The sequence below is a fragment of the Drosophila suzukii genome, chromosome 3 (genome assembly GCF_043229965.1).
Source record: "Drosophila suzukii chromosome 3, CBGP_Dsuzu_IsoJpt1.0, whole genome shotgun sequence".
Lineage (NCBI taxonomy): Eukaryota > Metazoa > Arthropoda > Insecta > Diptera > Drosophilidae > Drosophila > Drosophila suzukii.
Window position 1 is genome coordinate 12,927,856 of NC_092082.1, and position 16,525 is coordinate 12,944,380.

The 16,525-nt window shown below is 35.8% G+C and overlaps 4 protein-coding genes across 8 annotated transcripts in view; 2 read left to right on the plus strand and 2 right to left on the minus strand.

The window, feature by feature from the left end:
- The window catches only part of LOC108007086 (stress-associated endoplasmic reticulum protein 2), a 155,896-nt gene that overhangs the window by 65,878 nt on the left and 73,493 nt on the right, over positions 1 to 16,525 (minus strand). The window lies entirely within an intron of this gene.
- The window catches only part of RpL28 (ribosomal protein L28), a 384,986-nt gene that overhangs the window by 41,792 nt on the left and 326,669 nt on the right, over positions 1 to 16,525 (minus strand). The gene's annotated exons all lie outside the window — the stretch shown is intronic.
- On the plus strand, positions 861 to 14,738 carry ckd (cracked). 2 transcript variants are annotated; one of them, XM_070995325.1, is made up of 5 exons: positions 861 to 972; positions 11,838 to 12,113; positions 13,749 to 13,915; positions 14,043 to 14,165; positions 14,228 to 14,738. In XM_070995325.1, the coding sequence occupies exons 2-5, from the start codon at positions 12,050 to 12,052 to the stop codon at positions 14,294 to 14,296; spliced, it is 423 nt and encodes a 140-aa protein (XP_070851426.1). In that variant the 5' UTR covers positions 861 to 972; positions 11,838 to 12,049; the 3' UTR covers positions 14,297 to 14,738. The 2 variants fall into 2 exon arrangements, with proteins under 2 accessions (XP_070851426.1, XP_070851425.1); XM_070995324.1 differs by having other exon boundaries at positions 898 to 1,652.
- On the plus strand, positions 15,016 to 15,582 carry LOC108007145 (uncharacterized). The gene is made up of 2 exons (XM_017070748.4): positions 15,016 to 15,161; positions 15,228 to 15,582. The coding sequence occupies exons 1-2, from the start codon at positions 15,108 to 15,110 to the stop codon at positions 15,522 to 15,524; spliced, it is 351 nt and encodes a 116-aa protein (XP_016926237.3). The 5' UTR covers positions 15,016 to 15,107; the 3' UTR covers positions 15,525 to 15,582.

Sequence of the window (16,525 nt, forward strand, 5' to 3'; positions counted from 1 at the left end):
CTTATATAACATTTGTTTTGATGAAATTGGAATACATTGTATGATTATTGTTTTTAGAAGAACTTTCTTTTAGGAAATTGCATAACATGTTTGTGTATAAATCTAAACTTTAACGAATTTTAATTAATTTAATATGAGTTGTAAATTAAATATAAAACATAGATATATTTTTGGGTCGTGCCACTTTCTGTTTATTGTAATCCTTTTACTGAAAAATATTTTTTGTATTTATAAAAGTAATTTATAAAGTCCATTTTTAAAAAAAACCCCTTTTTATAAGAGTATATATTTTGTATGTTTTAAAAAAATGACAATTGACTCAAAGTGTCAACAATTCAGGTCGAATACTTAAGTTAAGAGAAGAGTTTCAGCATCTATAACAAGAAAAGATTCAGAAAATCATGTTCTAATTAAATTTTTAAAAAGAAGAAATAAAGGCTTCTTTATTAAACAGAAATACCCCTAGTAAGAGTATTTTAGGGGGTGATAAAAAGAGATCTCCATCCAGAACTGTTAGCTGAATGCGTCACATAGTAGACAGATGGAATTGGCTAATTAGTATTCACCCATTTGCCTAGCCATGAACTTACCGAAGAAGAGCCTGAATTTTGAATGGGCCATAATACTCAACTCGAGTCTGGAGATCAGTGAGACAAAGTGGAACCAGTTGGCACCACCGAACCATCCAAACCACCGAGTACACCACACTTGGCGGAGTCTGCGCTCAAGCCAACCTACCTCAATGGCCAAACCATCTCTTTTGGCCATTGCGAATGCAGCGGATGTATCTCTGAGATACAAGTGCGCTCAGCTCGAGAGCGATTCATTCAATTCCGACCAGATCCGATGCGATCCGCGTATAAAACCAATTTGAGCGGCGGCCTGCGAACCAGTTGAGCGCTGACTTTGCAAACGTTTTCACGTCTCCAGGCCAACAAAAAAGAAATAATAATAATATTATAAAAACCCACCGTAAGCTAACGAGGCCAACACAAATGCATTGGCCAAAAAAGACAAGCGACACGGCAAACAAGTAAAGACAACACTTTTCATTTCGCGCCTGTCTTTGCAAAGCTTTGCTGACTTTGCTGCTGCTGCCTTTGTTTGGCTTTGTTTTGGCCTGGCTTTTTTTTGCGGGCCAAGTCAAGTGTTTGGGCCAAGTCTTTGGGCCGTTTTATTCGTTCAACGGGCGCTTGAGCGAACGGTTGTTGCTTTGTCTTTTAACTTTGGCTTTGTATCTTTGCATCCGACGGATACGCGATTCGATTCGAGCCGTGCCGCGATTTTCTGTGTGTGTGCGTGTGAAGAAAGAGCTATATTTATATATAGATAGATATATATATATATAAAATTTATATATATTTTGTTTTCGTTTTCTGGCTGGCGAAATAGCCATAGCAATCCGCCATCGTAATAGCAATAGTTTTTCCAGTGTTTATTACATAAAATATCAACGCAAAAATTGATATTTCTCTATATATATACGAATGCCCAGCGAGAAAATCTTATGCAAATGCGTTTTCTCAAAAAATAATTAAGCGCCAGCCTCGAGATTTGGCAAGAAAGTCGTTTGCAGTGCCTCAGTGAGTGGGGATTTCTTGGATTTAATTTCGATTTTCGGATATACAGCAGTGCAACCTCTAAACATCAAGGTAGGCCCTCGGCAAACTGCAGGCAAACTGCAAAACACTCTTATATAATGCGTGTGTGCTCCAAATTTGAACTTACATAACGATCTGCGGGCCACGCACATAATGATGTATCGCTATCGGCGCCATTAGCATAATTCAATGCCTACCAAAAACCAAAAACCAAAGAAAAAATCAAAATCTGTCATAAATCGGAGCAATTTGCGTAAGCGGCAATCATTAGGAGGTGTTCGAGTGGATTTTGTAGCCCGGGTTAATAACTTAAACTTTGCCATTCAGCAAAAAATAACAATGATGCTGCCGACCAGCCATCACATGTGCCCCATGAATATGGAAAAGAACAAGTAAACAACAAGTTTTCCAGCGGGTAGCCACCTGACAACCGATCTTAGCTTACATGGCAGGAAAAAATATAATTAAACAGCTCTTAAATGTTTTGTGATTTTAAAAAATATACGGAAACAGTAAAACCCAAATAAAAAATAAATAAAAAAGTAACTGCTATTTTGTGAGATAGGTAAATAAATATTCGTTGAATAAAGTATTTTTATTAACTACAGTTCAAATTAAAATAAAACATAAATCATGTTCAAAATTAACGTGTTTAGTATCATAAATCAGCATGAGTAATTTTGTTTTATTCATGAAATTAATAAACATAATAAAGAAAAATGTCAATAAATTATCACAGCCATTAATTTGTATTATGTCTTAGAATTTAGTTTGCCTGTCAAAACAATCCTAGCCAATAAATAAAATAAAATAAGTAAAGGTTAAGGTTGAAACACTTTAGAAACAAAATAGGTAAAATTTTAATTTCTACTTAAATTGCTAAAGGATAAATGAAATCAAATTTCCATTTCCAAACTTGGTAGATTTGCCAGTATTATAAACAAATTGGCATACTCAACAATAACTTAACTATTTTAAGGCTAATTGGCATGCTAACCAATGTTTTAGTTGATTTTATGAATCCATTTTGGGAGATTTGATAGTTTGACCTTATGGCTAAAACAAACTTGTTTATGCGATAACACCTATTAGTATTAATTTTATGCAAAGTTCCATTTTTTATAATTTCAGACCATTTTTTTTCAATTAGCAAGTTCTGTTGCGTATAGCTGGTTTCAGTTTGCATTTGTTTTTGTTTTGCGGTTAGTGCTGGTATTATGATCCCTAAAAGCCCCTAGCCCCTAGGTGTAGGAATGTATAAATTCTTCGGTAAATTGTATAAAAACAATCCAATGGAGTCACTTGCATTTTCTGTTCATAGCCAAGACGAAGCCAAAAGCTGCCATGCAATCGATGACTTGGACAAAAATAACTTGTTGTTTGCGATTGTTGTTGGTGGTGCAGGTTAAATGCAACAGCCACAGCAGCCGAGAGTGGATTGAGATTGAGAGTCACAGCAGCCACCCGCTTGTCTTACACTTGAAAAAAAAATTCTTTAAATTATTTTTTATCTAGAGGATATATAAACAAAATATTTCTTAGTTTTTAGAATGAAACACCATTCCATAGGGTGTTTATACAATTTCAGTTGCCTCAAAACCTTTTATACTTATAAAAAAAAGTTTAAAATTACTTCGTTGACAATCTGTTCTTTTTGATAAATTGAGAAATAGAGGCTCTACAAAAAGATTCGGTTAAAAATCACAATCATGTGTGGTACTTTGAGGTGTATTTTTTTTTCATGGAGAAGTTAGTTCCTGACAATCTTGAAGAATCACTAGAAAAAATACTTTATAGTGTAGCGTTTTTTCTGCAGCATTCTTGGAAAATCTCTTGGCTTTTTTTGCCGAGTATCTGTGTTTGCAATGGCGGGTGTATTTTTTTTCCTCCTCTTTTTCTGCGAATATATATGTGTGCATCTCTGCGTTCAATTGCACATCAGCTTACAAAGTATCCGTACCCGCAGCCGTAATTTATTTGCATTGTTTAGCTTCGTACCGTTTTCTTGTGCGGCTGCAATGATACTTAGGCTACACAAAAAAAAGCGGCGATTTACATAAAATTTATTGCTGCCACATTACAAGTTAGTTAGTTAATGTTGCCCGCTGGCTGAATGACTGAGTGGCTGAAAGGCCCGAGTGCCTGCTGCTGTTTAATTGTGTGAAAAGTGCTTACTGCAACGTGTGGATTTTGATTTGGATTTGCCCAAGTGCCGGCACATCACGTATACGACACGTGGCGAGCCTTGAACTCGACCAAAAGGGTTTCGCTCCAACCGGTTCGGCTTACATTCGCAATTGAGAAATCAAACCAGAATCGGTTTAACCGCATACCAATACCGACCAATCGCGGGCAAATGCCAAGTGAAGTTGTTTCGAGAACATATTAAACTTTTTGGCAGACAACAGTGTTATATATAATCGAACAAATAATATATCTAATTTATGTTAACTAATTCATTCAAATTATGGATTTACCGTTTGCGTCACAGTGTCTTTATGGCTGGTAGCGGAAAGATTTTCGAGTTTGCGATCATAAATTTGGTGCTAAAATGTGCAGATCATAGGAACTTGTTATACGGCAAACATGAAAATAAATTGGGCACTATGTGAAAGATTAATCTTAAAGACATGCTGGCTTTTAACCACTTTTGGTATCCATATAAAAGCAATTCTAGATCATAGTGCTTGCCAAATACTTCCGATATCTTAAAACCATAAAACGCTATTTTGACAGGAAATTGCAATACATTTATGCCCATAAAAATATAAGATTGCTTTATGGTGCAATATTAAATGAATGACTCAAGAATATTCCAAGCTCATAAGACGTTTTTATTCTTGCGGTATTAAGATTAAAAATCACTTTATACTATTTTAGTGTTGTCCTTGCTTAGTTGTATAACAAGTTGGTGACTAATATTAGGATGAGTTAACCACCGAAAAGCCTCAAGAATCAATGGATGGCCTGAAAAGTTCCCCCTGTTCACAAACAAATGTTGATCTCAATATCACACCTTTTTCTTGCAGAAAACCTAGCCAACAAGTCCGACAAGTTTATGGCTTAAGATTTAATACAAGATTGCGAAATAAATATATATAAATAAAAATGCTGTAGCCTTTGCAAAGACTTGGTTTCCGTGGCCACATCAATGTCTAATGATTTTGATGGTTTTGTGTGGTTTCTTAGCTTTGTATCTTTGTATCTTTGGGATGCAGGCCTAATCCGCACTTCAAAGGCAGCCACAGGGCGAATTCGCACTACAAATTGGATGATTTGCGATCTTTGGCCTGTCGAGGGTTGTCAGATCTTTGGAGTGAGGAAGGGCAACTTCAATGAGATGTTACCGTGGCGAATCTAAAAATATCAGCTTATGCCCAACGATGGGTATCTGAAATATTTCATCGGCATCATCAGCTGGTGATGGCGGTTATGCCCTTGTAACGATTGTTATTTCTGGCGAAGCACAGATGCTGATATGTTAATGACGGATGGACATCGTCTTGGGATCGAAAGAGGTATACTTGCTGGTCGAACATGTGAACATATATGTACATTGTATGTCCAATCGGTAGCCGATCCGTCTTTTCTTCTGTGGCAGCTGCTGATGGCATTTAAATCACTGAATTGGCATTGTGTGATCGATCAATGCTACTTGCTGGGTATCTTGCCGCGTTTAATGGAATTTTAATTAATTATTAGTTTCATGCGACCTTTTTATGGCCGCTTTCCAGTTACCCACCTCCGTTTCCTGAACGCATATTTTTCGGCCTAACAATGGGTATTATTATTAAAATGGTATTCATTGATTGCCGTTGCCAAGGAAGGTTTTTTAGATTATACCATAAATCAATGTTCTTCTCAAGCTACTGTTGATGAAGTCAAAACTTGAACCATTCATTATTTATCGTTTGCCTTTAATTGGTAATCTTTTTTTACAAGTATCTAATTTCCATCAAAATATGGTTATGTGTATAAACAAGAAATTAAGATGCAATAATTAATTGGTTTATATTTTCCCACTGCCAAACCAGTTGTCACTTGACTTTCTTTAAACTTGACCATTGAAAATTAATTTCCTCCCAAGCGGTGTTTCCCCCTTAATGGATCTATAAATTCATTATTTATCGACTCGAACAGTTTCCTTAAACCAATAGGTTGGTGTAAATCGAAAAATAAGCCATCAAAATATGGCCATAAGCTGTCAAGCTTTTTATTGCTTAACTAAATTATTATGTCGGAGTGATATCAATTGGATTAAAATGTTATGTTTTGGGTAGCAAAGTAATCGCATCATTTGTGGTGCCACTCTGTATCAGCTTTGAAAATTGCTTATGTTCATTAATTGTCTAGACGAATAATAGCGATTAACTCAAGTTGAATCATTTATAATTATTAATTTTTAGACATTTTTTTAAAATAGTATTTGACTTTGATCAGGGTCAACACAAGAATTCCAACGAATGCCTTATAATTTATGTATAATTTTACTTTTAAAATCGAATCCGTAAATATTTTTCATTTGTAATGTTTTTTATTATTATTTATATGTTTTCATAACTCCTATGTTCTTATTAATTGAATATATTTTATAATGATGCATTTTAAGTTCTACTTAGAAGAGCCTTTTCGTGTTTACAGATATTTTCAAAACTCCCAAGCGCCGTCCGATTTATTTTATATTATTGGTTTATATGGGTATTGATTTATTAAATTTTAATTAATACGTGCAAAAGACTTTTCGTGTTTATATAATGTTTAGTATCAATATCTTAATGTTTAAATATTTTAAACACTTAGCTAAGGGGTAAAATTATGATTTAACCATTTATTAAATACAAGTTAAAATCCCCTGAAGCTGAAATTTTGCTGTGATTTTATATCAAATATTCATAGGGCTTGCAAAAATTTTGCTTCCATTTGTGTTTTTGGGTTTTTACTTCAAGATTTTCCTGTTAATTTCTTGTTAATTTCTCCATCATCGTTTACAAACACGTTGATGACTCCGCTGGTGTCTATAATTTGCTTAAATTTTGTTTTTAACAATTTATGTTAAATTTGCGGGCTTTGGTGTAGCTGTATCGTTTTAAATGTGCTTTGATAGCTTCGTTTTAGTACAAGTCCGAGTTTGAGCCGGTTTTTCTGAGCTGAACGATCAACTTTTTAGTTTTTTTAGGTTCGACTTTTTTTCCATTTCTTGTTGATTTGCTGCTAAATATGTGTGTATGTTTGTGTTTTTAGCGATATTGATTTTTCGCATTAAGCGCATTTCTGCGTACCGAATTTTCAAGGCCAATAATCGTAGTTGTCTTGGATCGGGATGTTTGTTGGGAGGCGATTCCAGGGGGTTTGCCGGTCAAGCGGGTTTTTCATTTATATCCGAGGCTCAATTAAACGGCATCCCATTTATCGTTGTCATTTCTTTTTCGCCATTTCGCCAGGCTTTTCCTAAAAAAATATGTGTGCAAAAGACCAAGTTTGAAGTGTCAACGCAGTCGGTCTAATCAATTTGGCTAACCGCTACTTGGGAGTCGGATGAGATGATTAGGCCATGTTTGCCGCCCGGTTATGCAAGTGTTGGCCATCTATCCGAGATTTGTGACTGGAGATTCGGGTCTGGAGATTCGAGATCCGATCCGGCGGGGCGGTGGCAATAAGCCATCTCAGGTGTCGTCATCGCCGGGTTTCAACATATTTCTGCCGCTTTTTATTTTTCCACCCATTGTTGCTGCTGCTGAGCGGCAGTTCCGCCAATTAGCGACGCTTCCGCTGCTGCACACACATACGAGGAATCATTTTCTCGGCTTTTCCTTTTTACTTTTCTCGCCACCATTCATTTTACATTGTTGCACATGCTAGAGCAGAAAAAAGCGCAAATAAGTTTTCAATTACCTCCCCGGTCTTGTTAACTTTTTATAAGCCAGTAATTGTTTAATAAACATCGATAAATATGTTTTTCAAGTCACCACAGGATATGAAACTTAATATAAAGAAAGTTAATGCAATTTAATGTTATCCTAAATAATTAAATATTTAAAAATAAATTAATTAAATTGCAGGTACAAGTTTTTGTGACCTTAATTTAAACATATTTATAATTTACTATTCAATGTCCAAAAATATACTGTTACTCAATCCTATAGAAACAACTTCAAACCTCTTAAATAATAATAAACTCAGTCAAGGGCATTGCTTTCTTTCCTTTTTTTCCATTGTTTCATCAAGAAACAATTTAATTTGAGACATTTGCATACATTTACAGAGCCAAAAAGCCATAAAACATTGCGCCTTCGGTTACGCGTCAGAAATTAACAAATTAGTGCGATGTTTCGCAAGGCAACGCCAACAAACTTCCGAATTAGCCGCAAACCCAATCAACGAAACCCCGCCGAAATCCAAAAACCCAGCCACAAAGACCCAAGCCGAACATAAAATGTAAAAAGAGACTTTCAAAATGTGTTTTCAAAATTAATGCCGCACATGCTTGTGGCATGCAGATGGCCCAAAAGTCTTGTACTTGCAACTTGCAACTTGCAGTTGCAGCTCTGGAATTTGTTGGCCAGCAGAATCCGGCCTGCAAAGTTAACCAGCCACTACCAATTGATGGACCATGCCAGATGGGGTCTCTAGAGCTTAGAGAAGAGTCTAGCATCTGTGGTCTTAAGTCTATCGTCTATCGTCTATGGTCTCTGGCAGCCGCTTCTCACGCTTGTCAGAAAATGTCAAAAGTGAGGATGCCATGAATATTGGGGGGATACCCAGAGTGAGGCATCTTCTTATGAACAGGCAGACACGAAGATTGAATGCCCTTGGTAATATTTGTTAGTAATATGTATCAGCAGAATTATTCATTTGCTTAATAAATTGAAAATTCCATAACTTATGTATTTCTTTTCTAAAAGATTATTAGGTATTTAAAAATAGTTGGCGAGTTATCTTGTTATAAAGTAGATTAATTTGTTAACACTTTTAACTACTTGAGTTCTCCTATCATAGAGTAGGTTTAAATTAAAATAATTTAATGGTAATAATCCTAATTATTAAAATTAGAATTATCTCTTACAGTACAAAGCCTTTTTTGCTTTAAAAAACATATAAACTCTGAACTATACTACCCAAACTTCTTGAAAACTCAACCTTTAAAGCTATTTTCCCCTACTAAAAAATATCAGATGTATTAAAATACTTAAACGTATTTACATAAATATCTAATTACTTAGCGCCCCGAAACGAAGATGTGTGAAATCCGTTAAAATCAATTACTTCGGGCCTAAAGCCTCTTAAGGATTTGTAGGCGTCAGTTGAAGCTGCTTGAGTGTTTTCCCATTAGCCAGAAACTCTGACAACGGCCAAACCGACTCGAAATATGTTTGAGCACACTTTTGCGGAAATCATGGAAAGAGTTTCAAGAGAGGTTTGGTTTCAGGCTGTTTTATGCGGAATTTTGATGGGTCTTTTGAGCGGGGTCTTGACCAATTGTCACAGGCGCCATCGCCATCGCCATCGCCATGGTCATTGAAAAACGGTGAAAGACAAGCTGACCAAATGGACAGGGTTCAAGACAGCTGGATGGCTGCTGTGTCATCTTGCAGGCGCCTCTTTGTTCACAGACCCTCATCCTCTTTTAAAAACCCCCAAACCCCCTTTGGGATCCATGAAATTTTTTACCAGTTTTGCGTGAAGATGGCTTTTTGTCTCGCCTGGCCTGGGCACTGATGACCTTTTACGTCGCCTTAAGACTGCCTTCACTTCATCACGGACTCGACTTTAGAGAGATGCAAAAAATTTGCATATCATTCATTTCTGTTGCAGGCGGTATCTGGTCTCTGGTCTCCATTCCGATTCCCGTTCCCAAACTCCTGGCGCTGAAAATTAGTTGCGAGGGAGGTTGAGATAAAAACAGATTTACGATTATTTCGTCTGGCGGATCTTTCGTGGCCTTTTCGCCATCGACAACATCATCTTACGCATCCAGAGGCCATAAATTGCGTTAAAATGTCAAGGATTTACCGGGGTCCTAAGTGAAAGACTTGGATTAACCAAGGGAATCGCCAATCCCGACGGGTTGACAATTTAATTGAGCCTACAAGGTCGTAAACGGCCTTCTTTCACTCGCTGCTAAATCGGTACAAAACAATCAGCAATAAAAATTCCAAAATAAATCATTCAATTCGCAAGAAAAATGCATGAAACGGCAAACTTGTTTTTGCCAAAATATGTATATTCTATTCGCTGATTGGATCTGCCATTGAGTGATTGTCTTTTAATGGCGTTTAAAGCTTTTCAAATACCCTCTGTTAATTTGACAATGTATGATTGATGTGAAATACAGGTATTATGGAATATATGTTTTCAATTTCATGGAAGTTATAGAAAAGAATATTGAATGACAGCAAAGTGGGTCAAAGTGATTGTCGGTACAGGATATACATAGTTGGGCCAGACAATGTGTGGGTTACTCATTTTGGAGTGTTTTTTCATTATTTTGGAGCTCTTGTCTGCTGCATGTCGAAGAAAATCAATTAGTGGAGATGGGTGCTATGAAACATCCGGCTGACGATGGTGATGAGTCAAGCCAAAATCTTGGCGGCGTGGGTTTGGCATGTAAATTACGTCTAAGCCTCGTCTGGTTGGTTTTGTAATGAGCTGAATGAGCCCACTTTAACCTGTTGAAGGAAACGTATTGCTATGTTTGGCATTTTGCATATGGAATTTAATAGATGAGACTATTCAGCTTTTATTAGATCAATTCAAACACCTTGTTCTTCTTAACCAAATTACTGTTTTTTAATTCGATTGGGGTATTAACAAAGTTATAGTGTTTTTCAAGTCAATTACTTTTTATTTGGTTTAGTAATTACCATTTTATCACATGTTTGACCTTTGTATTTTAATCAGAGCAATTATTTTAACTATAGCTATTTGAAAAATATAAAAAGCATGTAGATTTTGGTATTAACGAACTAAGTGTTTTTAAATTAATCGTAGTTTAAACAAAATATACATTTTAATATAGAGGTAAATATACCACTATATTTAAAAACTCTTGTTGATTAGATGAGAAAAATAAGAATATTTACAAAATAAATGCTCAATTTTATTTTCTTTTAAAAATAAATAACTATATATATATCAAATTGTATTTTTTTAAGCTGAAAAGGCTATAAAAATTAAAGATTTTTTATGCACATATTTATAAAACCTTAACAGTCCGTAGCCATTAAAATAGATTCTTCGACGTTTTAGGCAATAAAGAAATATAATAAAAAATCTTCTAGAAATATTAAAACATATAACTCTTGAGGTCTAAGCTGACCTGATCATAAGTTTGGCTAAAACTACGCTCTAACAAAAAAGATTTTATGTAAGACCAATCTGTATACCTTGAAAACCCATCCTTCTATAAATATACAGTGGTCGGCATATGTATTTTGACAAAATAAAAGTTAAGTATACTCATAACTTGAATTTACTTCTTGTAAACTATAGGCATCAATGGAAAGGTAATTTCAATGCCGTTTGAATGATACAATACATTTCTTTACCCATTCAGTACTTATTGAAAAGGACAAATTTGTGTAAATCAACTTTTAAATTTTTTTTTCAAACTTTTTTCCTCGTCTTGAAAACTTAAATTTTTTGATGCAAAAAGTTTCTTCAAACAAAAACAATATTAACTGCAAAAAGAATTTTTCAAAAATCATTTTTCTTATATTTTTTATGAATTTTTGAAAATGCTTAAAAACAGGCATTTGAGCCATATTTTTCTCTTTTTCATACAAATTTTTTCCGACATTGTCACCTTCAAAAAATCATAAAAAATATAAGGAAAATGATTTTTGAAAAATTCTTTTTGCAGTTACTATTGTTTTTGTTTGAAGAAACTTTTTGCATCAAAAAATTTAAGTTTTCAAGACGAGGAAAAAAGTTTGAAAAAAAAATTTAAAAGTTGATTTACACAAATTTGTCCTTTTCAATAAGTACTGAATGGGTAAAGAAATGTATTGTATCATTCAAACGGCATTGAAATTACCTTTCCATTGATGCCTATAGTTTACAAGAAGTAAATTCAAGTTATGAGTATACTTAACTTTTATTTTGTCAAAATACATATGCCGACCAGTGTATTTATTATTTAACCTTCTGCCGTATTACGAACCACCCCAATTTGCCGTTTGTAGTTCACTTCCATTCCCGACTGATTTTGTTTTCTTTTTTCCCGCTCCCCCGTTTTAGCCATGTGCCGGCCATAAACCGAAGACACGCTTCCTAATTGAAAACAGAGCCAGCTAAATGGACGCGTAGCAAGAGGCCAGCAGTGCGAGCGAGAGGGCGAGTGTGTGCGACAGAGAGAGCGAGCGAGACGATCGTGATTTGGATTTTCAGCGTGATATCGAAACGGAGCGGACAGCAGTGTTGCGGACAAGAAAAACAAAATTCACGCCAAAATGTCCAACGCCACAAAAATGGTTTACAGTTATAGAATTTTATGGCTTTCCGGCGTTTTACTAGGTGAGTAGTGGCCTCAATAAAGACTTCAATTTCAAGTCGAGACGGAGACACAATCACAAATTAAATGCTAAGTGCGTCGATTAAGCCAGTCAGTCGGTTAAGCGACTGTCATCGCGGCTTATTTTGGCCCACTCGCAGTGTTTGGGCCACGCGTGAGCCAAATAACTTAAGAAATTGGCCATGGTCAATGTGGGCGAAGGAGGAAGCAGTGAAAAAGGTAACACAGCTGGCCAACTCGGGGAATTGCAGGTGCAAAACAATCCGCCAAAGGTGGTGTTTTTGGCTAAATGAGACAAGTAGTTATTGGATAATGAGCTGGAAAAAGGCTTATAGATGGAGGGGAGTTTTAATTGTCATAAGTTCTCAAGATACCCAACCGATAAGAGCAGAGGGTAAAGTTTTAAAATTAAAACAAGGAAGAACGCTATAGTCGAGTACCTCGACTATCAGATACCCGTTACTCAGCTAAATAGGGATATGCAAGTAGCAAAGCGAGATTAAAATGCGCCACCTACCGGCGGTATACAGATTTAAGCGTTATGGGCGTGGCAAATTTTTTTTTGGACCAATCGATAGGTATTGACAAGACCAATACATTTCAGTTAAATTTGTTTATCTAGCATGAAAATTGTGGGCGTCACAGGTTTTCGCGGTTTGTGGGCGGTAAAGTGGGCCTGGAAAACTTTTTTTGGACCAATCGATAGGTATTGATGAGAACAATACATTTCAGTTAAAATTTTTTATCTAGCATGAAAATTGTGGGCGACACAGGTTTTCGCGGTTTGTGGGCGTTAAAGTGGGCGTGGCAAACTTTTTTTTGGGTCAATCGATAGGTATTGATGAGAACAATACATTTCAGTTAAAATTTTCTATCTAGCATCAAAACTGTATGAGCCACAGTTTTGGGCGGTTTGTGGGCGTTAGAGTGGGCGTGGCACTCTACTGAAACAAACTTGCGCTGCGCAGGAATCTCAGGAATCTGCGTGCCTAATCCCAGTATTGTAACTCTCATAGTTTCCGAGATCTCAGCGTTCATACGGACAGACGGACAGACGGACAGACGGACAGACGGACATGGCTAGATCGACTCGGCTAGTGATCCTGATCAAGAATATATATACTTTATGGGTTCGGAAACGCTTCCTTCTGCCTGTTACATACTTTCCGACGAATCTAGTATACCCTTTTACTCTACGAGTAACGGGTATAATTAATTGTAATAATGAGAAAAACTTTAAATTTTGTTTGAAGTTAATATAGAAGTTAATATTTTATGGTAAAGAGTAGGCTTCTAAGATGTAACTGATATTTTTACAAAAGAAATAAAAAGACTTCAACTTATGAAAGTATCCCAAAATTCAAGAAGATACATTGTAAGCCATTCCTTAAAAAATAAAATGAAAAAATAGCGGTACTGAAATAAGTTGAATTTTGTTTAGATATAAGCTTACATTTATTAGACTAAAATACTGTCCAAAAGTTTGATTTTAGATCGACAGATACCAAAATAATGACCAATACTTTAAAGAAATTTATTGATAGACACCGAAATATTACATAATACTTTAAAAAAATATATTTTTTATAGGTATGCACCAAATTAACTAAATAATTATCTGATTCCCCGGTTTTCAGGTCCCATCTTGCTGGCCGCCATTGCGGTTCAAGGCCAAGAGCCAGCCAGTCCAGTATTTCAAAATCACAAGACGAAGGAATGGACGAATTTAGATAACATAACGTTCTCATTCGATTGCAAGAGGCGTTCTGTGGGCTTCTATGCCGACATGGAGTACAATTGCCAGGTGAGAAAATCAGAGACTTAAAAAGAGAGAAGCATCCAATCAAAAAGCTTAAACCAAGCTTTAAAAGAGGTTTTATCAAATGCCTGAAAGTATACCATATTTACACAGCATGTTTTCCATCCAACAGATATTTCACATGTGCGATGAGGAGGGCAATCGGATTCCACATCTGTGCGCCAATGAGACGAGCTTTAACCAGGAGTACAGAATCTGTGATTGGGACTACAACTTCAATTGCACAGAGTCACCCGTGAGTTTTGTAACAACTCTTTATAACCCAACAGATATTTAACAGATCTTAAACCCCCCCAGAAATGGTTCTACCTGAACGAACTGACCTATGCCACAGATCCGCCAGATGAAGACGATGAGGATTACTAAACGACTTGCAATTAATTAAATATTTATTGTCTCTCCAAATGCAAAACAAACTAATTAAATTAAACACCGTATGAAAAACGCAGAGTAATTGTAACTGAAAAACGAAAAAAAAGTGTGAGAATCTGTAAAATTTCCATGCAAATGCGATAAACTAATTTAAGTGCCTTGTTGACGATATTGTTGAGTTTCGTTTTATACTTTTGTATTGTAGTCTAATTGATTGAGTCGAGTGCTAGGAGTCGTATTGTGTATATAATGTATATAGAGATGGTCCCCAGTTCCATTTCCATTCCAATTTCAAATCCATTCAATAACCTTCCATTCGAAATACACGGAACAACCTCGGATGGGTCCGCCACATTAATGTATAATTTACAAATAATCTTCGTATTTGTAAGCAATCTTAAACCGAAATAAAAACGAAATCAAATTGCTACTCTAATGCTTGTCTAATTAATTGGCTAAACAAAATGTTTTCACAATATTCAGTAATTCGTCATTTTGTTTAACGATTATTTTGTTGTTGCACACGTCACGGGAATCCACCTATTCATATCTATTACCATACATACTTAACATCTATGGGTAAATAACCCCCTAGAACATTAGTTGCTGGCACCGAACGTAACCCGGATGAGTCAAGTTCAATGACGAAATATCCACAAAGTGTTGGGGTCCAAAAAAAGTGATTTAATTGCGAAAATTGGCATCTGTCAACGGGGCGTAAAATTGAACCCTCGTCAGTCACATTTTTATAAATTGGAAATGAACGAGTTCAGAATTGTCAGTTTGAAAACGAGTCTCCATCAAAATGTCGCACATTTCTAGCTGTTTTTCTGTGCTCCTCATTGCAGTCCTGCTAGCGGTAAGTCCTAAATAAAATTTTATAACGTCCTTTTAATATTTATTTTAAATTTTGTATTTCCTATAGATTGGATCTGCACAGTACTATAACCAATACAATCCCTACTACACGCCCAGTCCAACGTTCTCCAGTTTGAACAACTATTACTACCAGACCACCCCGTATCCCTACTACTACAACACGTATACGACGCCGAGTCCCTATAGCAACGCCCAGATTCGCATCTGGCCCTATGTCATCGGCCAGTATCTCTATCCCACCTACTACAACACCAACTACTACAATCCATATGCCTCTTTAAGTAATTCAAATTGGCAAAACTATTATGCCAATGTTTATGGAACGAATTATGGAAAAAAGTAAACTATAATTTATACCAAGTGTTACTCATTTGTTAAGATGTTCAGCCAGTGCAAATAAAATATTTATTTTGATATATAAAATACTCTTTGAAGTTACCAACATAGTTTTTGGATCATCTACTTTTTTTTAGCGCAATAAACATTACATTTTTTCTAAAACTAGCTTTGTAATAGTGCTATATTTAATTTAATTAAAACTATCAAAATAATTGGTCACAGGCCAAATTGCATTTATTATCGTCGTTGAAAAAATGATCTTTGCTTGAATCTCGTAGACGAGGGAAAAAAAGTTGTTTGTACGTTTTTGTGTGCGTTTGGGTACACAAATTTCACTCCCATTTTCAAAATTTACCGAGACATGTTATTGTTTACTCCGTAAACCTATCTCTTAATGGTGAGAAGTCCCTATCCCAGAATAACTTAAGTCAAGGAAAATATTTATCTTTAAAAACTAGCTTATAAAAGGGAAATAAGAAACGTAATTTGATCACTTAAGATAGCTAATTGCTTTGAAAGAACGAAACGAATCTGAGAAATATGAGTCCCCATAAAAATGCAAATGTTGTTACCAAAACAATATCGATAATCCAGAATGTGTAGCTGCCCAAAAAAAACAAAAGGTGCGAGAACCGTTAGGATTACGATGGCTTTTTGAATGGAACCCCTTGATATGGTTTTTCGGGGTTCCATATCTAAACGGAGTTTCGTTGACACTGTCATAGAGCAACCTACCGAGCCGGAAAACCTGAACCCAGAGCTCAACCTCCGACTGAACCTGAACCTGAACACATGTTGGTGTACTTAACGGTTTTCACAGACAATCGCTAGTTCCAGTTGGTCACCATTATGTAATGTTTTGGACAAACCTTTGGATTACACTGCACCACCCAGAGCAATGAACTTGCATTGTTTATGTAAGCGACATGTGGCAACTCCTTTTGATGTAATGCTAATAAAGTGTCCGATCATAAAATGACCACATGTGTTTATAAGATCCAACTT